This window comes from Solenopsis invicta, chromosome 7 (assembly GCF_016802725.1).
Source record: "Solenopsis invicta isolate M01_SB chromosome 7, UNIL_Sinv_3.0, whole genome shotgun sequence".
NCBI lineage: Eukaryota > Metazoa > Arthropoda > Insecta > Hymenoptera > Formicidae > Solenopsis > Solenopsis invicta.
The window spans coordinates 13,129,597-13,154,292 of record NC_052670.1 but is presented as its reverse complement, the minus strand read 5'-3'; the positions used below and the strand labels follow the sequence as shown (position 1 = coordinate 13,154,292).

Sequence of the window (24,696 nt, the reverse complement as noted above, 5' to 3'; positions counted from 1 at the left end):
ATTTATAAAAACACATATTACACATACATTAGATATTTGTTATATATACGTTATTTTAGAATAATATATTGTTGCATATTATAATAAAATAATGTTTATTATAATATAATATTATTTAACTTCCTAACTATAGAAATTAATAAATGTCAAATCAAGTTTCTTTTGAAGTAAATATATATCTTTTTAGAAAAGACTTCTCTCTAGACAAAACCCATTCATATGATCATTGTTGTAATAATTGTTATTTTTGTTTTATTATTGTTTATTATGTGTGGGAGTTAAATTTGAGAATGATATTTTAGAATGCTGCTAACTTTTAAGAAACGAAAGTTGCGCTCAAATACCTAGAACTTTCCAAAGAATAAAGAATTAAAAATCAGTTTAAAGATAATTGCGTGTTTAAGAAAAGAACAAACTCTAAGAAAGTTTTTGTGATTAATAATTATTTTAAAACTAATTTGAACGGAAACTAACGTTTAGTTTCTTTGTTATTTATTTTTGCTTCGAACCTTGTATATTAAGCATATAATTAAGATCTAATGTCATAGTTTATAAAATGTTTTTGTTTATAAATATTCTATATAAAGATATGTTTTTTGTGAATGATTGAAAATTAATATTTTATTTTTACTTAATTTGGTTGTAATAGAGATAAAAATGCGTAGAAATAAAAATAATTTTCGTCTGTAGTGAGGTTGAGGGTATTCTCGTAGAGAAGCGACATAAATTGTAAGTTGTTCGGCCCGAAAATGGTGTACAATGCTTGCACTCAAAAACAGACATAGTCAAAATTTAATAGTTGATGCACCAATAAAAGAAAAATCAATGCACCAAAAAGCGCTCAGAATTTAACTTATTTAAATAAGACGTCGCAGAAACGGTTATAATAAGAAACGTCAAGTACGGTGGTTGAAGAAGCACTGCATAATTATTTTATTTTTTAAGTGTAGAAATATAGTAAAATATTGGTTATTTTTGTTTTTGAGAATTATTTTTATTTTTTTTTATTAAAAGTTTCTAGGTAGATTTCTGTGAGAATCCATGAGAATTTATAGAAATTCATTTAGAGATTATTTAAAATCTACGTATGTGGAAATCTGTATAGTGTATAACGAGATATTTAATTAGGCGACACATCGCTAGATCTACTAAACCTCATCTTTTTTCATCGTAATTATGAAAATTTCAAAAAATTTTATGTATATATAATGATTTGAAATGCAATAAGATTAATTGAATTAAGGGATATATATTTCTAAATGTTAATGAAATCTGCTTCTCTTCGTCAATGACGAACAAGCAGCGCTTTTATAAAAATGTTTCTTTTGTTAAATGTGCTTGGTGTGAATAATCTTTGCTTTAAACATTTGATAGTTATTACAACTTAAAAACATATAAATTTTTGTTTCGATTGCGACCAAAATTGCAATGAAAACGATGATTAAATATAGCATAACTTTATATAATACGTAAATAAAAAAAACTTTGTCGATCATTATTTCTTAAATTAATTTGTCCATAAATAAAAATACTAAGCTTCGATTTTATGCATTTTATGTACCTTTCTATTTTCAAAGAAATCTCCTTGGAATTGTACATATTAATCACAGTGCTTCTGTCACAAATATTGTTTGACAGTTCTTTTCGGTGAGTATGTTTAAGAGTACCTGTGTGTATTTGATTTCTGTTTATGATGTCAAACCAATCCTTCTGGTCAAATAATGAATGTTCTATTGGAAAATCTTATAGCAGCTGAATGAAGACATACGGCGAAAACATTTAGAGAAGTGGCTTATTCTGAAGAACTGGGTCTTCCAGAGACATCCAAGCTGAAGAAGCTTTCAGGAAACTTTAAACGCATTCATATCTGAAAAAATATTTCTAGAGTCATTCGTGGCAAGAATGTTGAGATCAATGTACGTATGTATTTCTAAGAGGACTACTTTAAAGATGATAGTGGAATATAAGACTCAAGTTTGTGTACTTTTATTTAAAGATAAATATCGTAAATGTTTGGATTTTGTATGCGTTATACATGTAACTCTGTGGTTTGAGACTGAATTGGTTAAATATGGGATGAAGAAAAACAGTTAATGTCAGATATGTCAGAAAACACAAAATGGTTTACTATTTATCATTCCAAGTTTTTCATAAGATAAAATATAATATCTACTAAATCATTAAGCAAAACAAAACGGAGCTTATAATTCACTAATCTATGTTTTCTTCGTAAATAATAAGATTTATATATCAATTTATTACTCCATAATGTTTATCGGAGTAAAAATCATTGTATTATGGCTGAGTAGTTGTTACACGAGGTGTGGCAGAAAAGTAATGAGACTGATTTTTTTTCTGCAACAATTTTATTTTATTTTTGTACATCAATGTTATCTCTCTCAAAGTAGTTCTCTTGGGCAGTTATACATTGGCGGAGGCGTTGTTTCGAGTCTTCGTAACACTGCTGGAAGACTTCAACTGGAATCACCTTCAGTTCCTCGGTTACAATTTTTTGGTTATCAATCGTACCAAGATGACGTCATTTTACATGGTTTTTTATCTTAGGGAACAAAAAAAGTCACACGGACTGAGATTCGGCGAATAGGAGAGCTGAGAAACCACAGAAATCCCTTTTTTCCCTTTTTTTTGACGAAAAAAGGGATTTCTGTGGTTCCTCAGTCCCCCTGACCCGATCTCAGTCCGTGTAACTTTTTTTGTGTTCCCCAAGATAAAAAACCGCTTAAAAGGACGTTATCTTAGTACTATCGATAACATTCATAGTAGCGTAACCAAAGAGTTGAAAATGATTCCAGTTGAGGCTTTCCAGCAGAACTACGAAGACTGGAAACAACGCCTCCGCCGATGTATAGCTGCCTGTATGTAAAGAAACTACTTTAAGAGAGATAACATTGATGTATAAAAATAAAGTAGAATTGTTGCAAAAAAAATCGGTCTCATTACTTTTCTGTTACACCTCGTATTATATTATTTACAACGTGTTTAAAACATGATTTTAAAACATACGAATAATTTTTGCCAACCTTAATTACATATATGTATAATAGTATTATTACTTTTTATTGCAAAAACAGTTTTATGAAGAATAGATAATTATATTTGACTATTTTATACATTTTTTCAAAACAATATAGGATACAGAAACAAGGTAAGATACATGCATTTACAATTATTTATGTATTTTGCCATTAATTTAATTTGAAAAAAGTTGGGCGTATAATAAAACACATTCATCACTCTATAATATTATGAGAATGATGCCACACTTTTGAAAGCTGTCTTAAATTGCCAGGTTTATACTCTCCAGGATGTCAAAATTCTACTAAAAGTAATCCATGAAAAATAATTACGAAATATGTCTTACGGTTTCTCTCTTATAAAGATAATAGTAATATAATATCACATTTATGCATGGTGATAGATGTGGCTTTTGGAGAGACATTCAAAAGATACGTACTATCGTATTATCTTATAATGTGGCTATAATATTTCTGAACTATTATGCACATGTATAGAACCTCGTAAAAAATGCTATTATACTGTTTCACATTTCGAAGTAATCGCATAAATAATAAAGTAATAAAAAAAAAATTCAAACCAATATTCGTCAAACTCTTGAGATACACTGCGGTACAATATTTTCCATTTTTCGTCTTAGTAGACAAAATATTCGTTTCATTAGATTGGATATAAGTTTTATAACTTTCTATACGCCTGTAAACTTTTTCTTACGATACCAACAGAGGTAATCAACTGGAGATAGCATTTTTAATATTTAATGCGTTTGACAAGGTTGATGACATTCTGTTCTTCCATGTAGAGAATGCGTGAATGTTGTGTTACAGTACATGATAAAAGCAGGATATTCTTTTCTACATTAGTAAACTTCTAAACATGGACATTAAAGAATCTTCGGGATATAAAGGTAACAATTTCGTGGCATATTTCGTATCATATTTGATTAATTTGTTATCAATGTTCTAATAATTATATGTAATTTAATAATTTGTATAATTTTGTTCTAATTAAATCCATTCATACCAATTATCATATTGATTTATAATGAATAATTTTTTAAGTTTATATACAAATTTATAATTATTCCATTCAAATTTTTTTTATGTTATATAACAATATATAAATAATTAGATTTCGTATGGGCGGTTGAAATGCATCGATTAGGTTTGGAAATTATAGGCTTGTGGCCTAAAAATGACAGGATGAAAAGTTTGTGGTCGAGACTTCATGCGGGCATCATTTTAATATTATTAATATTTGTTTCTAATGTTCCAATGATATTTGCAATTATGCATGCTTGGAGCGATATGGTACTTGTAATAGATATTTTACATATTACATTACCTCTGTTAACAGTACCAGTAAAATACATTATCATGCGAACAAAACGAAAAGGTATGTTTACAATTATTAAAAATAATATGTTAGCATTACATTCCTTTTTAAATAATATTTTAAAACAGATATGTATTGTACCTCAAAATTTTAATGATAATTTACCCGTTAATAGTTTACATATAACAATATATCACATTTACATTATAAAAAATAAGAAAAGTGTTTTATTATAATATAAATATAATATAATTATAATATAAATATAATATACTTATAAATAATTGAATATTTAGGCATTTTAATATAGCTTTATTTATGTTTCCAAGTTTTTTTGTCGATTGTGGATATGATGGCAGAAGATTGGATGGCATTTAAGTCGAATAAAGAAAGAAGTGTGATGATAAAACGAGCACGAACTGCTCGATTGGTTGTAATCATTGGATATATTTTCTCTATAATCGCGATGTCCACCGTAATCATTTTTCCTTCTTTTGGCATACAAGTAATACACATATCGAATTTGACAGAGAATCAGAAGCCATTACCGCTGGAAGCATATCATTTCTACGATACCAATAAGAGTCCGCAGTTTGAATTGACATATTTTCTTCATTCAATAACGATCTTTTTCGCAACTATTATTTACATGTCTGTAGATATTTTTTTATTACTAGTAACTCTTCACATCTGTGGCCAGTTAGAGAACTTTAAATGTCGATTAGTTAATTTGGTTTCGTGTACAAATTTCAGTAAAGCTTTAAATGACGTCGTATCATCCCACTTACGTCTTATCAGGTGTGAGTTTTTATTGCAACAATAAAATTTTACGAACAAATTTGACAGTGATAATATCCATTTCATTTTTAGACGAACATCTAAATTTGAAATATTAATTTTTTTATATATAATTTAGCACAAACATTTATTTATAATACATATGTAATTAAATAAGATATTTCACAAATGTGTGTACGACTATTCATAAATTTTTAATAAATAAACTCTTATTATTATTAAAACAACTCTTATAATTATTCTGAAAATTGCAAAGAGATAGAGATAGAGATTTTTCTCTCTACTAAATTTAACACTTTATTCATGCTTTATTTACCTGTATGAGGTGTTATCCCTTATATCATGTAGTTATTATTAATGTTTGTGTATTATTATTTCAAATGTGTAGCTATAAAAGTAAAGAAATTATATTACATTTTATGTTTAATTTATATATTACATATATGCAATTCTGTAGATATGTATAATTTTCTTTGTGTAATGTAATAATTTTTTAAATATTTTTATTCCTAGATTTGCCGACAATATTGAAAATATGTATTGTGCAATGATGTTAATAATGGTACTCCATTTCGGTATCGTATTTTGCCTAAGCGGCTTCTTGTTTACCCTTGTAAGTAAAACAAATTTGTGAAAATATTTTAATGTATACGTATTTGTTAATTTTCTCATAATTAATATGTTCCAGTTACTTACTAATAGAAAAATGAATAAAACTATTCTTGCTCAAGTATATTACTCAATAATCCTTCTTATTATGTTATTGGCCAATACTTTCATCTATTGTTTTGCAGGAGAACTTATAATGGAGGAAGTAAGTTATATAGTAACGTATGTTCAGCATGTATGGTATATATTTAATATGTTTTGTACAATTTCTATAAGTTAATACATTTTTAATAATTATTAGGTACTTCGTCTTAAAACATTAAAAAAAAATTTTTTTTGAAAATGTTATATTATTAATGTAGATAAATATGAATAATTTTATTATCATAGTACGTGAGATGAAAATACTTTTTTTGTGTTGATTTAATTAAAACTTTTATTAATTTGTAATTTAGGTGGTAAATGTGAAGGAAACGTAAAAGTATGGCAGACCTCCTGCGATTTTATAATTAATTTATGATTAAAGTTGTAAAAAATTTTTCGCTTTTTTTCTAATATCTTACCACTTAACATTTGTTTTTAATAATTATTTACATAAACAAAACCATTTGGAAAGTAAGTGTCATATTGTTTACGTAGGCCGAAGAAGCCGCTAAGTCAAAGTGGTAAACTTTTTAGTAAAAAAAGAGTGATTTGTTATGGATTTTTTTACACACTACTTATTTTCACTACGAAAATATTCATGCCATAACGTTTAAGCTGGCCTAAAGATTCGTCATGCTCGCGTTAACATGTCAAATTTTTAATTGAAAAGTTATGATTTGTTACCTTATGAGATTTTGTTTTTCAGGTAGTAACAAATCATGACTATTTAATTAAAAAATAGATATGATTAACGCAAGCCTAGTTCGCCCAAACAGCATGTATCATAGTGAAAAAAGTATAAAAATTGTTAAGTAACAAATCACTCTTTTTTTGTTAATAAAAATGTACTACTTTTGCTTAGCTATTCTCGGCCCACGGAAATAATATGGCATTTACTTTTCGATCAGTCATTTTGACGTAAATAATCACTAAAAGAACATATTAAGCAATAACACATTAGGAAAAAAGCATAAATTTCTTACAATTTTAATCACGCATCATCAATTGTAAAACCGCAGGAGGTCGGCCATACTTGTGTTTTTTTCTCTTTTACCTTCACCTAAATGACGAAATAATGATAATTTCAAGCAGAAACAAAGATCAAAAAATCATCATCTCTCGAACTATTAAACTTTTGTATAAAACATTTTTTATACCTTGAATAATTGTGAAGGTATAGCAAAAAAAGGACTAAAGAACACTGTACATGTAAGGAGTGATTTATTAACTTCTTAAATGTTTCTGAGCCATAACTAATATTTCCTAAATATATTTTCTAAATTCATCTATTTACGCAACATGTATACAAAGTTTTATTAAAATTAGAACTTGGCACTTCGCGTGGTTCCCTTTGTTTATCAAATAATTATTTTGTTATTTGTTATTTGACAAATTTACATCAATAAAAAATATTAAAAATTTATTTTGTTAGATATTTGTGTATGTTTAATGCAAAACAATTTATATAACAATTCATATATAAGAATTTTAAATAAAATATGAATTCGTTAAATAAGTTTACTGATTTTAAATTTTTATCTAAAGATAAAAAATCTATAAATCTCATTAATGTTTTTTAATGAAAATTATATGTTCAAATAATATAAACATTAATATATGGCATATATAATTCTTTAGTGCGATGGAGTATATCGTGCTACATGTGATCTTGAGTGGTACAAATTAAAAGCAAGAAAGGCAAGAAATATTATTTTACTAATGATACGACTTAACCATCCTTTACAAATCACTGCGGGAAAGATTATTCCGTTAACAATGGCTACATTTTGCAGCGTAAGATTGTTTTAAATCTTTTAAGTTTTAATTTTGCTTCTTTATAGAGAATATGGAATCTATTTTTATTAATAAAATCAAAAAGCAGTATAATCAATAAATATTTACCTTAAGAGAATACTGAAGTCATAAGTTTTATTGACTGAACAACGACTTAACCCATACGATTTATAATATATACGTACAGTTTATGAAATAGCAATATGTCATTACATACTACTACATCAATGTCGCACGCAAACAAATAAATTTTCGTATAAACTTTTCGTATTGGAGTGTCTAATACGGCAAGATACGGAAGTGCTTCCCTCCGATTTTAATGCATTTAATATGTTGTACGGATCAAAGTAAGAAACACGTATTTTTTTATACGTATCCGTTTTCTTTTAGAGAGTGAAATATTCTTCTGAAAAAAATCAGATTTTTTTCGAAGTCATAGAAATTATAAGAAATAGAAAAAAAAATTTTAAATGAAAGTTGAATGGCTTGAAGAGTAATGTTATAATAGTGATAAAAAAAAACATTTTTTTATCACTGTTATATAGTACTTTTCAAGCCATCTATATTAATAGAATTTTCAAATCTGTGCATGTAATACATACAAAATGTTGTCACAAAATTTATTGCGTTTAATCGGTTAAATAGAACAGACTTCAGGATCCCCTTAATGGATATACATTAAGAATCGTTACAATATATGTCGCACAGCTCAAAATATTAATTGACATTGTCTTTACTTTAAACTGTGATAATGTCAGTTTTCAAAAAATTATTATAAAGATTGATTAATATATCTATCATTTATTGGTTTTCATGTACAAAAAATTGTGTAGAATAATTTTTACTATACTGTTTAGTACATTTCTTAAAAAATAAAATGTATATGGTACTACCTTTATAGTTCATAAATAATAGACACTAATATTTACCATTTCATAATTTCTATCAAAGTAAAAATTACTTTACAAAAACAAAACAATATTTTATATATTTTGCAAGAATAAAGTTCTCACTCACCACTTCACGTTTTCTATTAAATTAAGATTGGCAATGAAAGTGATTTAGTGTGCACTTCATTGGATGTAAAAATGTATTAGAACAATTTTTGGATTATATCTTATTATGAATAACCAAGATTACACAATATACACACTGAAAAAAGAAATTAAGTAATAATATTCAAGCTTTGATGAAATAATTTTAATTAAATCATTGATTTCATTAATATAACCAAATATTGAGCAAGATTTAGTAATTTTTAATAATTATATTATTAATATTCAGGGAAAAACGTTTATATATAATCATATATAATTATATATAATTATGTATAATTATATATAATTATATATAAATGGCCAAATTATATAATTACATATAAACTTTTTTCCCGTGTAGTAATAAAACATAAAAATACTAACCAATGAATAATCAAACGGTTACTAAATAGTACTGAATATTTCGTTATATTATCCAAATATTTAATTGAAATTGTTTCACTAAAATTTAATAACCATCATTTAGATTTGATTATTACCAAACTATTTTTTTCAGTACATGATATAAATATTACATTTACATAATTAAGTTTTAAAAAAATATTTATAAAAGCAAATCGTAGTCAATCAGTATTCTAATCACTCCGATATACATATGTGTATACATATATGGATATCTGTATATAAGTATATGTATACCAATGTAATGCATAAAATTATTCCTTAAGGCACGTCATATAACCGTTATTCTTATTATTCTTCAAAATTATTTCTTGATTTTACCCTATTATCTTAAAGTAAAATAATTATTTTTAGATAATAAAAACGTCGTCTGGCTATATATCATTTTTATTGACAAAACATAGTTAAAGATTACAATAATATATTACTATTTATTATTTACCATTTACGAAGGAAATGGATATGTTTGCAGCTAAATAATTACAAGTATCGAACAGGTAGTTGCTATGATAGAAGAAAAATTTGTATGTGGTATTTGTGTTTACGGTAGACTGTAAGTTACATTAAATATGTAACTATATTATTAAGTATTTTAATGTAGCAATATTTTCACTGTCTTCATAAGAGTAGTTCAATAGAGAATAGACTGTTTGTACATAACGTTTGAACAAAGACAAATTATTAATTTATAAAATCCCATCTAATATTTCTAAATAAAATAATATTTAAATATTTCCAAACAAAATTATATTTAATAACTTTTAACAATTTAATGATTAATCTTTAACCAATTGTGTTTTATCGAATTAACATGGTAAGTTAAATGCATATAACAATATAGTTTTATCCCTTGATCTAATTTTGAGAAAAAATTTGGATTGGCCGATTGTTTCATCGAAGAACACAATTATGTGAGACACATTGATTATTTCGCTGTGAAAATTTTGTTGGACTCTTGAAAACTGCCACAAAAATAAAATTACTTATAGAAGAAATAAGTATTTTTCGTGTAATTTCTTTAATAAATTATTGATGTTTTCAAAAATTTGAAATGTAATTTTATTTTTGTGACAGTTTTCAAGAGTTCAACAAAATTTTCACAGCAATTGATTTCTTTGATAAATAAGTGAAATATAATTATTATTGTTTTACTATATTGTTCGTTATCTATATCTTATCTCTCATACCTGATAATTATGAAAATTTTATTAAGCTATTTTTTAATAAATTAGAGTAAAATGTCACTAGCCGGAAACTTTTGTACGCCACTGTATATTGCGGTATGTTTGATAGAGATTATAATGCACTCACTCATGTTTGCAACAACGATAGTTGTGTTTCAAGTGAGGCTTTTGAAAATTTGTACCACAATGTCATATTATCTTTCCTTTTGACTATATCAGTTTTGTGTTTTCGTGATCGTCTTCTTGATACGCAGAATTCCATTAAAAATGCAATTACATCGTTCACCATTCCGACAAAAATACGGACATAATAGAACTATAGAAGGTACGTAAAAAACTTTTTTTATCAAACTTATAATGTACTACGACTCTCAATATTTTTCTCTTGTCTTGTTAGACTAGATATAAACGTTTTTACGACTGTAAAGTTTATATGCTTGTAAAGTTCCTTCTTACGATGCCAACAACTGTAATCAATTGGAGATAGAGTTTTCAATATTTAATGTCGCGTTCAACGCGGTTGTTGAGTTTCCAATTGAGGGTGAATATTGCTTCACATTTAGACAGGGAAAGCAAGATAACTCTTTATTTTTATTTTGGATATGGATATAGTGGAATCTTTACGTTATAAAGGTAATTCACTATAATAATGTATCATATTATTTTTTTATTATGCATTATTTACATGTTGAATAAGTAAATTAGGGTAGAAATACCGGTTTTGGCCTCTTGTTTGATCTGTGAACATGTACTCAAATCAGCATTTCGGATATAAGTTCTTAGCGCGTTCGGATATAAGATTGTGCTACTCTTTTAATATAGAGCTCTACAACAAAACTATAGGTAAAATGTATAATAAATATTAATATTAATAATAATTTTTTAACAGATATACCAACAGATATTGCATCTATATAAAAATATATTTATCGATTTTTTAACGATAATTGAAAATATTGTAAAGACAAAAATAATTATTCAAAAGTCTTTTATATCGATTTGTCTTTCACAATCATCTTACTCATTCTGGACTTCGACATTTTTCTTATAATTTTTTATTACTTCTCGGAGACTTCTTGTATCTATAAATATTAAGTTTAATTACTTAATTTTTAATTTAGAGATTACAGGAAAATAATGACAAAAGAATTATGTTAATTTCAAATTAATATAAAAAAATTACAGTCTTATTCTTCAGTTCACATAATTAATATAATATGTGCAATAATAGCTAATTTAATTAAAGTTATTGACAGGATAATTTCTCATAGTTTAAGTTCGTCTGAATTATACAGTAAATTTATATTATTATTGAACAGAGAGACGTTTTATTTGGAAAAACTTTTAATTGGAAAATTATTTATTTTGGAGGTATTATAAATTAGAATTTATTAAAAATAATTTACTGAATTTAAATTTGTTTCATATACTTGCTTATTCTTTACACATATATTTTTTATGTGCAGCATGGAAGAAAATGATATTGTAATATAGAATGTAATGTATGATTAATTAAAGAGTTTATTGTTTTAATTAATTTTTACTAAATTTGGTATATTACTATTGGTGTATTAGAATAAACAAATTGTAATTATCACAAATAATTACAAAGTTATTTAACAGTAAGCAGTAATCAGTTTTAATAGCCAAAATTGAAGTAATAATTTAAGTAAGAAATAATTTAATGTACCAGTTTTGTCCATATATCGTTATTAATACGAATAATTTTTAATACTTCTATCTTCGAATGTTTTTAAACAGATATAAAATGCACAATATTTTAATTTTAAATATTGTTGAAATAGACAAGTTTCAAAAAAACAACATTTTGTATTTTTACTGATTATGAGTGGTCATAAAAAGTCTTCAAAAGTGTTTGTGATGACCATACCGTTGCAGTGGCTAAAACTGGTACTTCTACCATACTTTTGTTATGTAAATTTATCTTTATCACATTAATGCTTTTTTTTAATAAAAAAAATTGTCAGATTTTGTGTGGGCAGTTGAAATACATCGCTTAGGTTTGAAATTAATGGGCTTATGGCCTAAAAACAACAAATTCGATACGAATAATTTATGGTCGAAACTTCATGTAGGCATTATTTTAATTTTATTAATATTTGTTGTCAATATTCCAATGATACATGCGATTTTACAAGTTTGGGGCGATATGGTACTGGTAGTAAACAATTTACGTATTGCCTTACCTTTGCTAATAGCATTAGCAAAATATGTTATTATGCTATGGAAACGAAAAGGTATATCTAGAATAATTTACAATTATTTATTAATTAAAGCAAACTGTTTTATATTATATAGTACTGCACGAGTAACGGAATTATTACATATTCCTTTATTTCATTCAATTATCTTGTGATATTTGATTTATTATTATGAAAAATTAAATTATAAAATCAGAAAATAGAAATTATTTATTTAAGTATAAAAATACGTGTCAGAATTAATTAAGATATAATTTTCTCTTTAATTCGAGAATTTAATAAATATTTAAATAACATACATACGTATTGATATAATACACGATAATAAGAGGTTCAAAATTCTAGAACATTAACAATAAAACTTTATTATATTTCCAAGTTCTCTTGTCGATTATAAATATGATGGCGGAAGATTGGATGGCATTGAAGCTGAATACAGAAAGATCCGTAATGATAAAGCAAGCACAAACTGGTCGATTAATCATGATCATTGGATACATTAGCGCGATATTAGCAGTTTCTATAATGATCATTCCTTCCATTTTTGGTATACAAATGATATCAGAAAGGAATCTTACGGATCGACACAAATCGTTACCATTGGCGGCATATCACTTCTATGATACCGATAGGAGTCCGCAGTATGAATTGACATTTTGCATTCATACTATATCTCTCATTTTTACAAATACTATTTATATGTTTGCAGATATTTTTTTAATAGTACTAGTTCTTCACATTTGTGGCCAGTTAGAAAACTTTAGATGCCGATTAGTTAATTTGAAATCATGCAAGAGTTTCAACATAATTTTAAATAACATCGTAACGTCATATTTGCGTATGAGCAGGTACTACAATAAGTTATTTATTTGACTCAATTTTATTCATTTTGAATTGATTACAGTTCAAGCAACTTTTGAACAACAATTAAATTTATATTTCTCTACACTCTGAACTTTTTTCAGTATAGATGTACTCTGGTAGAAATATATGTAGTTTTCCTAAATATTCAGTTATAGTTTAGTACAACTGAATTTACATTAGTTGTAACAGTATCTTGTAGGAAATGGATAAGTACTTCACATAATTTTATTCAATGGTTGAAGCAGTTTTCCTCGAAAAAATGTGTAAGCATTATTTACATAATCTTTGTTTAGTATTAATAGATTTTCAAGCTTTCTTATTAATTAATTAAACACTTACTTATTATCCCATATTTATTCAGTAAATTGGTTTTGATTTTGTACTTCTTTTGCGCAGTTTTTGTTACATCTTCATTGGGTCCTAAGTAATTCATTACTCACAATCAGTTACAAAACAGAAATAATATAACTTTCCAGTAGGTAAAATGCTCAAAATATAAAATTTCTACCAGGGTATTATACCGTTATATCGGCTTTAAAATGATAACCTTTTTAAATATTTTCATTTTTAGATTTACCGACAACATCGAGAGTACCTATTCTATCATGATGTTAATAATGATGCTTCACTTTGTTATTGTATTTTGCCTATCCGGGTTTCTGTTTACTACTGTAAGATTTAATAAAGTATTGTGAGAAAATATTTTAATGCATATCCACTAACTTTTTTACGTTTTTATAATTTATACGTTTTAGTTTCTTATTGACAGAAAAATGGATGAAGCTGTTATGTCAAAAATCTACTTATCTATAATGGCTATTACTATCTTATTGATGACTACTTTTCTGTACTGTGGTGCAGGAGAACTTATATCGGAGAAAGTAAGTAACAGCAATTAAGTTATAATTATGTGTATAAATAATTATAAATTTAGATCTTTTTTCGTCTTATAGCAAATAATTGTTTTAATCTAGTATATTTTTAAAGACTAATAAATGTATTAATAATTCTTAATTAATAAGTCAAATTCATAGATAGAAACATAAGATACCTAGACTGCGCCAAAGAGTGAAGTTAATGCTCAGATAGAAAAGGACACATTTTTTTGTTGAAGTGCATTTTTTTTCTCTCCGCGCATACGTGCAAAGTTTGCTATGTGTGTAAGGGAGTTGAAAGAAGAACGAGTAAGTAAAATAAATAAGTGCAGCGTTACGCTTTGTATGTATGCGCAAATGAAAGAGAACGCACTTTAACAAAAATAAAGCTCTATATTATAAGAGCGCAAACAACCGCCATTTTGGACTTAATGCTGATAATTTTTCCATGGTTGAAAAATATGGAAACTAGAATCACTGTACGCTTATTGGACAAAAGATTTATCAGGCCCTTAATGGCGATTGAAGTCCGCATCGCTTAGATAAAAAGATTGTGCTACTCTTATAATATAGAGCTCTACAACAAAAACGGTGTGTTCTTTTCTACGTGAGCTTCACTGCTCAAAAACTCGATGATTGTGCAGTCTATAATCATATTGTGATTTTTAATTAAATATTATATTACTAAAAAAAACTATTTAAAATTTATTATATAGTATTTTTGTGTATGTTTAAAAAAAGACTATTACAATCGATATTAACAAACGTGCAAATTCATACAAATAAATATTTGTTATCATTTTTTCTATGACCAGAAATAAATTAAATGTTAATTAATCTTTATGAAATAATTTCTGAAAATGGTTTTCGATAAAATGCTTGTTAATACGTTTTTTGTATGTGTATTCGTTAAGTGCAATGCAGTATATCGTGCAATATGCGATCTTGAATGGTACAAATGGGAATCAAAAAATGCGAGAAATCTCATTTTATTAATGATACGAGTACGCCATCCTTTCCGCATTACTGCAGGAAAAATTATTCCATTAACAATGGCTACTTTTTGTAGTGTAAGATTATTTAAAATTATTATATTTTAATTTTTCTTCTTTGTAGAAAATGGAAGTTATCATTCTTAAAAAAAAAAACATTTTTTTATTAGTTTCTAATGTCTGTAAGTAAAAATATAATTATTTTCAGGTATTAAAAACGTCAACTGGATATATATCGTTTTTACTAACAAAACATGCAAAAGAGTGATACGATATTACGAACACACAACATTAACAATTGTTGGAATAAAAATAAAATTTTCTTTAATTACGTTTACATTTATTGTAAATTATATTCAGCATTTTGTAATGTGATGATATTTTTTGCTTTTCACAGAAATATTTTGATAGAGTTTAATTTGTTAATTTGTGTTTAAGTGTCAAGAAAAAAATTATACTGTAATTTCAAACTCCTTTTAGTGCTTAAATAAAATTATATTCAGTGATAACATTTTTGCGTTAATTATGTTTTAATATAGATCAAAGTGATAAGATAAATATATTTATACTAATACAACTACGAGAATTTTATGTTCCAAGTTGACGAAAGCCTGAAATTGACTGGCTGAGAATCGTTGCGAACGAGTTGTATGCATGCGCGAGGACGTGTATACATTCAGCATTCGCGCGGCAGACGAAAATTGACAATCGTCTAAACTCTAAACACACACAATTTGAAGACAACAAATCTGCGCATGACAAGGGATCGTAAATGAACGTCCTATTAATTACATATTTCCTCATTCTTTTTAAATTTGTGAATTATTATGCAAATAATATCATGAAGCTATATACATTCGATTGTTTCTTATTATTTAATTTTTTATTCGGCTGTACACATTTCGACTTATACAAAGTTAAACAATAATATGGGATCTTACTAATGTAAACTCTTGCGTATTGATGTCTCAATAAGACTAATTATTAATCTCTTTTTCAAAGTTTTTAATCAAAGTAATTATTCGACTGAATCAATTGATCAATTAATTGCCGTTTTTAGTAATGTATAATTTACATTACTATAAATTTTCAGTACAACAGTCTATATACCAAAGGTTTACGTGTACGTACATTCACTTACACATATTCTGTAATATTTTCTTTTCATTTTGAATAAATATATAATATTAAAACAAAATATTATTTTTTTATATTAAAATCAATTTAATTAATTTTTTTATGGGCCACATTACTACTCTTGTTTTTCCTTGGTTCAATACAGTGTTGCTACATTTTTATTCATAGTATTCAATATAATATATATGACATAATTTTGAGTCCAGAATGTACTGATGAACGAAGTTTAATGAATAAAATCGTTAAGTTTTAAAATATTAATTATTAATAATATCATTATATAAAATGTAAATAAATGATCCTAACATCATTTATAGATATCTTGTATTAAATAATATTACATTTTTATAGTTGAGTTTTGAAAAATATTTAAAAATGCAGATTAAAATAAATATATATCGTAACTAGTTAGTATTTTGATCATATGGCCTATGTATAAATATTGTATGTATAAATATTAAATTAATCCGTGAAATTATTCTTTAAGACATACATCATATCTACGAGGCAACATCATTTTTATAAAAATTATCTCTTGACGTTACCATGTCTGTAAATAAAAATAATTATTTTTCGATATTAAAAATCGCCGTCTGGTTATATTGACAAAATATGGTTAAAGATTATATCGATACATTATTATTTATTATTTATCATTCGCTAAAGAAATGGATATGTTTGCAGCTAATTGTAAGTAATAATTAGTATAAAACAGGTAGTTGCGACAGAAAGAAAATTTTCATTTAATATTTGTGTTTACGTAAACCGTAAGTTATATTTTATAATTATATTATTAAGTATTTTAATGTAACAATATTTTTACTGTTTTCATAAGAATAATTCGATAGAGAATAAACTTATGTACATAATGTTTAAAAAAGTTAAATCATCAATTTAAACCTCACTTCCTCTAATATTTCTGACTAAAATTATATTTAATAATAACTTTTTATTACATTTTAATTAAATGTGATTTATCGAATTGACCGAATGGTAAATTAAATGCATCTATGTTGATGCAAAAATGTGGGGCATTATTTTTTGGGCAACTCTCGTACATATTGCGGTATGCATGATAGGTATAATACTGTATTCACTCATTTTTGTCACAACGATGGTTATGCTTCAAATGAGACTTATGAAAGTTTCGTACAACAATGTTGTATTATCTTCTTTTTTGACCATAACATTTCTGAGTTTTCACGCTTGATATACAGAATTTCATTAAAATAGCAGTTACAATGTCTATCATTTAAAAAAAATGCTGGTGTAATAGAACTATAAAAGGTATAAAAAAAAACTTGTTCAACAAACTTATGATGTATTGAGATGCTATACTTTTATCTCTTGTCTTCTTATACTAGATATAAACGGTTGTTATGACTGTGTAGGTGTATGCTTGTGAAGTTTTCTTTACGATATCAACGACTGTAATCAATGGGGGATAGCGTTTTCAATATTTAATGCCGCGTTTGACGCGAATGACGATGTTTTCGACGGAGGGTGAATATCGCTTCACATTATAACAGAAAGAGCGTGAGAACTGTTCACAATAGTATTGAACATGGACATTATAGAACCTTCAGGCTACAGAGGTAATATACTATAATACTATATCATATTTTTTTCTCTTATTACGCATGATCTACATGTCAAACAAATAAATTTAACTATAATTTTTTTGAATAAATCTACTGTTATTATATCATCGCTTTGTTTGTATAAAAAAATTGTCAGATTTCGTGTGGGCAGTTGAAATACATCGCTTAGGTTTGGAAATAATGGGCTTATGGCCTAAAAATGACAAATCCGATACAAATAATTTATGGCCGAAACTACGTGTAGGCATTATTTTAATTCTCTTAATATCTGTTACCAATGTACCAATGATACATGCGGTTATGCAAGTTTGGGGCAACATGGTAATGGTAGTAAACAATTTACGTATTGCATTACCTATGCTAATATCATCAATGAAATACGTTATTATGCTATGGAAACAAAGAGGTATATTTAGAATTATTTATTAATTAAAGCTAAATGTTTTATATATAATAATACAAGTAAGAAAATTATATTCTTTTACTTCATTCAATTATTTCGAGATATTTTATCCATTATTAAATATATTAAATTATAAGAAAACTAGCAATTATTTATTTGTATATATGTATATAACAACATGTGTCGGAATTAATTGTAAGGTGGGAACTTATTCTTATTAATTTTAGAATTGCATAAATATTTAAATAACATATCAATAAAAAATTAAGGGTAAATGGCTCAAATTTTGACTCTTCCCCTCCCTCACAAGATTTTTTAGCTTTTGATTTTAATACTTAAAAACTAATAAACATATTATAGTAATTTGTAAAAAAATCATGTATTTACCTTGAAATTGTAGTTCAAAAGCTATATAATTAAAATTTCAAAAAAGTCTACACACTAAAATATTAAATGTGAAAATAATTGTTTTTCCATTTTCCGAAAAGTGTTCCAATTTTCGCTCCCTAATTTTAAATATAAAAAAATTTGAAAAAATCGGAAGTTAACTTTTATCAAATCAGATAATATTTATAAAAATACCAAATATACAAATAATTCATCTCGACCTCTACAAAAAATGTAAATGTCAGAGATTAAAGTCATATGCAAAAAATATTTTTGCAATTTTTGCATATATTTTTAACTTTAACTTCTGACATTTACTTTTTTTGCAGAGATCAAGACAATTATATTTAATATTTTTATAAATATTATCTGAACTTATAAAAGTAGATTTATGATTTTTTCAAAATTTTTTGTATTTAAAATTAGAGAACAAAAATTCAAATTTTATGACTCACAACACCAATTAAAAACTCCAGTATTTATCTAATATATTCAAAAAGTAACCTATAATTTTTACAATTTTCACAGACATAAAAGAAAGAATGTGTTTTTAATGTCGCTGCAAAGTAAAATTGAAGATACGTAGAAAGATAAAATTAGAAAGAAAGTCATTTTCTGTTTTAATAGCTCTCTATGTATGGCAAAATAAAATCGTCACTTCAGAATCAGAAAATAGAAACAGTATATGACATTTAGGCGCATAAGCAAGTGTTAAAATTATATACTTTAGACGCTAAAATTCGACTTGGAAAACTAGCAAATATACTCCACTATGTGCAAACAAACAAAACAGTATAATTCAAAGTAAAATGAACGAATGCTCATAGTAATGTTGATAGCTGTCTAGTAAAGTTTTAGTAAAAGTCGCCTTTAGTAAAAGTTCTCATAGTCTGTAGCAAACTGCAGCAAAGCTGAGATCAACTGAGGGGCAAAATTAGGCACAAGGGCAAACTTTGAGCTTCTTACTCTATTATAATGTAATATACATGTATGACATACATATAATATACATATACAAGGTGTCAGAAAATAACCTTCCATGCTCTTGTGGGTTTATAGAGCAAGTTTTACTGAGAAGAAAAGTCCTTTACCATTTTCCAATATTCGCAATAGTTACCGAGATAAAAATTAGCAAAGCTAAAGGCAGTCACGGGTGGCGGCGCGGTAAGGAGAAAAAAGCAGCATTGTCCATCGGCCTGCGCGCTGGCGCTCGGTTGCCACACACGCGAAACCGCGCACGTACGTGTGTCGAATTTTACTAATTTTTATTTCGGTAACTATTGCGAATAATGAAAAATGGTAACAGACTTTTCTTCTCAGTATGACTTACTCCATCAACCCACGAGAGCATGAAAGGTTATTTTTTGACACCATGTATAATATACATGGCTCTGACAATAAATGGTTCAAAATTTTAGAACATTAACAATTAACTTTTATTTATATTTCCAAGTTCTCTTGTCGATTATAAATATGATGGCGGAAGATTGGACGGCTTTCAAATCGAATACAGAGAGAGACGTGATGATAAAACAGGCACAAACTGCACGATTCATCATGATCATTGGATATGTTGTAGCGATAACAGCAAGTCTAACAGTGATCATACCCTGCTTTTTTGGCATACAAGTAATATCACAAACAAATCTCACGGATCAACACAAATTGTTACCATTGGCAGCATATCGTTTCTATGATACGAATAAGAGTCCGCAGTATGAATTGACATTTTGCATTCATGCCATAGCAATCTTAGTTTCAACTACTATTTATATGTCTGTAGATATTTTTTTAGTACTAATGGCTCTTCACATTTGTGGACAGTTAGAAAACTTTAGATGTCGATTATTTAACTTGATATCACGCAAGAATTTCAACAAAATATTAAATAACATCGTTGCGTCACATTTACGTATGATCAGGTATAAATTTATTTTACAACAGTAGAAAATATAATAAAAGAAATTTTTCGGTACATGTTAAAATTTTTTCATTTTTTTTTAAATTTAGATATACATTTAAAATTTTTTATGTACAGTTTGATACAAATACTAATACTAATACTCGTATTCATAGTCCCTCCTTAAAAAATAATTTTCTTTCTGTCAGTTTTTGTTTTGAATACGGTAAAACGTAGTACGTGAGACAAAAACAGACAACAAGGAATCCTCGTTTCTCAAGGAAGAACTATGAATACAGTCGTATATCTTAATACATATGCAATTTATAATAATAACATATTGTAACAATAATACGTTTTTTATTACTTTTTACAAGAATTTTGTAACTGTATACATTTCAAAAACGCAATAAACATTAATACCCAGTGTATACAGAGTGTCCCAAACTACTCACATAAACATTTGTAAGGATTTAGAAGAAATCAAGATAAACCAAAATGTATACCATTTTGCGATATTCGTAATAATTTTCGAGTTATTAAATATTAAAGTCATACGAATAAGAGTTCGCGGAGAGAAAACAATATTTGGCGATGGGTGAGTAATGTGTAGAGAGAAGAAAGATAGCATGAGGCCGTTACGACGCAGGCGGATAAGCGCTTTTTCTCCATGTGCTTTCATTCGTTCGCTTTTAATAAGTAATAACTTAAAAATTATTGAAAATATCACAAAACGGTATAAGACATTTTGGTTTATTTTGATCTCTCCTAAATTCTCACGAGTAACCAAGCAAGTAGTTTGGGACAGGATCTCAATCCTGTCTATCTCCTCAAAAGTAATAATGTGTTTGATTTGCGACACTCTGTATATATGTATACGTATACAATATATATATACAGAGTGTCTGGTAAATACCGGATTATTTTTTATAGATTGATAAAGTGGATCAAACTGAATAGAAAAGTTCATTACCATTTTACAAAACTCTCAATAGTTAACAAAATATTAATTATTAAAAATCGCTGACTTAGTCCGGTCTACCGCCAAATCCAAGCCTACGTCGAGATAAGACCATCTGGCGGCGTCATCAGTCCCGGCGTTTAAAGCGATGCTGAAGTCATCTGTATACGTCGATTGATAAATCTTTTTATTGAAGACACGGATGACAAAATCCTCTTACAAAATGTAAGTACAGACAATAACGAAGGGTGGTGAACACAATTTGATGTAAAAAAACTATTATAAAAATATAGTTTCGTTAGTCAACATTTGCTATGCAGAGAAATTTGAGACTTTGTACGTATAAAATAAGCATATAACACCTTGGAAATTACAAGGAACAATACTGTGCTTTCAGAAGCCTAAAAGCTTTAGTATAAGAAAATTTCCACTTCGGAAATTTCATGTGTAAATTGTTGTGCGGAAGAAGTGATTTGAATAGTAACAGCGCAGTAATTTGGTAATATGGTAGTTGAGAGATATTGCATTAGATGGCGCTAAAGTCGAAGAACAAGGACAGATGAATGTGTTTGAGAAAGAGCGCTAGCCCATTACTCTTACTCTTCGCCCCGTGCGCGACCACGAGTCTCTCCAAGGGCCCCTTTAAGAAGAAGACCACGAGTCGCTCGACTTTCCATTGACGAAAAATCTGCAGTGATCTGCAGTAACAATTCAAGTGAGTTTTACCGTTACTCCAGCATCGCTTTAAGGGGATGCTAAAGCTGTTCTTTTTTAACGGCTAAACATTAATTTTTGTGCATGCCGTTTCTTCTAATTGCATTTACAGATTTAAAAATCCTTCATAAAGTATAGAAAATAATGTATAAAGATGAGGAAAACAAAAAAATTAAAAAATTATTTTGCCATGCGCTTGGTAGTGAATCGGACTAAGTTAGCGATTTTCAATACAGCGATTAATATCTTGATAATTAAAAATTTGATAAAATAGTACAGAACTTTTCTCCTTCCTTCCTGCACTTACAATTAGCATCAGTCAAAATATGACGCTTGGCCTATAATTGAGCATAAAAGATGCGCAAAATCTGAATCCATTTACTGGACAAAAACAGGACAATACATGGACTATTAAATTAGTCCATTTATTAATAAACAAGAATTAATAAGCAAGATTGTTTATTAATAAGTACAGATGTCTAAGAGTATTTTTACAAAATATGCGTAGTCATTTTCCTAATTATCAATTAATATTTATTAATAGACAGGCTCTCAGATTTACTTATTAATCAAATGAGTATTTTCCTGATTTTTGTTCATATTTTGCCCATTTTTTGTGTGCGTTAACATACGCAAAGTGTTACACTGATTGGAACAAATAGTTTTATTTCTCAGTAAACAGACATGGTACAACTGTCCAGTAACTGCTCAAGAAACAAACTAGATATGTTCCATATTATATTGGTTTTAAAAGGGAATAACATTATTAAATATTTTTATAGATTTACCGATAACATCGAAAATACATATTCTTTAATGATGTTAATAATGGTACTTCACTTTGTTATTGTATTTTGCCTAACTGGGTTTCTATTTACTGTTGTAAGATTCAGTAAAGTATTTTGAAAAAATATTTTAATGTCCAGAAATATTTTAATATACATAACATTTGTATTTTTTCTGATTTATGCGTTTTAGTTTCTAATTGAAAAAGAAATGAATAAAGTTATTATGTCAAACATCTACCTGTCGATAATGATGCTTATTGCCTTATTGATGAATACTTTTATGTACTGTGGTGCAGGGGAACTTATAACGGAACAAGTAAGTGATAGTAATTAAATTATAATGTATATAAATAATTATAAATTTGAATTTTTTCATCTTATAGCAAATAATTTGATTTATTGGTATATTTTGGAATAATAATTAAATGTTTTCATAATTCTGATAGAATAATGTCATTTTTGAAAAACCTTTAATATAATTTAATATTAAAAAAATTATTGAATTTATTATATTATACATTCGTGTATGTTTACTGAGAGTTCTAAGAATAAATCCAACATTAACAAAAATGACAATTCATACAAAGAAAAGTTGATTATAATTTTCTCTTTGATCAGAAATAAATTAATCTTAATTAATCTTTAAAAATCAATTTTTAAAAATAATATTAGATAAAATAATATGTTAATAAGTTTTTATATATGTATTCTTTAAGTGCAATGCAGTGTATCGTGAAATATACAATCTTGAATGGTACAAATTGGAATCAAAAAATGGGAGAAATCTTATTTTATTAATGATACGAACACGTCATCCTTTTTGCATTACTGCAGGAAAAATTATTCCATTAACAATGGCTACTTTTTGCAGCGTAAGATTACTTAAAATCTTTACGTTTTAATTTTACTTCTTTTCAGAGAACGAAAGTTAGCATTGTCACAAAAAGTTTTTTTTTTATTGGTTTATAATGTCCGTAAATAAAAATGTAATTATTTTTAGGTATTAAAAACATCATCTGGATATATATCGTTTTTAATGGCGAAACGTAGTTGAAAAGCGAGGTGATATATTAATTTTTACCAATAGAGAAATAAATGTATACGCAATTAAATAATTGCGATCATTGTATATATTGCAATGACAATTGTTACAGTTGAAATAAATCTTTTTATTATTATATGCTATTTATTATATAAATTAATATATTAAATTAATATATTAAATTAATATATTTAATTAATATATCAATATATTTTCTAACGTGTGTGACTACATTTTTATTGCTCCCCAAAGAAATTTTTTGATAGTGTATGACATGCTTGGGTTTAAATGTCAAGAAACAAACAAAAATGTAACTTAAAGTTTCTTTTAATACATGAATAAAATTATGTTCTGTGATATAAACATTTTGTGTTAATTACATTTTAACACAGATCAATGTATTAAATACATTTGTATTGATACAAGTATAAGATCTTTACCTGTTCCAAT

At 26.8% G+C, this 24,696-nt stretch overlaps 3 protein-coding genes and 1 long non-coding RNA gene across 4 annotated transcripts in view; 3 read left to right on the top strand and 1 right to left on the bottom strand.

Moving 5' to 3' along the window:
• Positions 1-73: 73 nt before the first annotated feature.
• Positions 74-24,696, bottom strand: part of LOC120358255 — an 84,364-nt gene continuing 59,741 nt past the window's right edge. The window contains exon 3 of the long non-coding RNA XR_005575227.1: positions 74-1,867. This is a non-coding gene — a long non-coding RNA (uncharacterized LOC120358255). The remainder of the gene's footprint in view (positions 1,868-24,696) is intronic.
• LOC105193947 (odorant receptor 43a) lies at positions 3,913-9,844 on the top strand. Its single transcript, XM_011158641.3, has 7 exons — positions 3,913-3,943; positions 4,168-4,431; positions 4,701-5,169; positions 5,683-5,782; positions 5,858-5,983; positions 7,561-7,716; positions 9,531-9,844. The coding sequence occupies exons 1-7, from the start codon at positions 3,913-3,915 to the stop codon at positions 9,582-9,584; spliced, it is 1,200 nt and encodes a 399-aa protein (XP_011156943.3). The 3' UTR covers positions 9,585-9,844.
• On the top strand, positions 10,335-15,824 carry LOC105193971 (odorant receptor 43a). The gene is made up of 7 exons (XM_011158663.3): positions 10,335-10,993; positions 12,349-12,618; positions 12,962-13,430; positions 14,018-14,117; positions 14,202-14,327; positions 15,236-15,391; positions 15,522-15,824. Exons 1-7 carry the CDS (start codon positions 10,963-10,965, stop codon positions 15,579-15,581), a joined length of 1,212 nt encoding a protein of 403 aa, XP_011156965.3. The 5' UTR covers positions 10,335-10,962; the 3' UTR covers positions 15,582-15,824.
• On the top strand, positions 18,015-24,389 carry LOC105193949 (odorant receptor 43a). The gene is made up of 7 exons (XM_011158642.3): positions 18,015-18,045; positions 18,188-18,457; positions 20,295-20,763; positions 23,199-23,298; positions 23,395-23,520; positions 23,921-24,076; positions 24,205-24,389. The coding sequence occupies exons 1-7, from the start codon at positions 18,015-18,017 to the stop codon at positions 24,256-24,258; spliced, it is 1,206 nt and encodes a 401-aa protein (XP_011156944.2). The 3' UTR covers positions 24,259-24,389.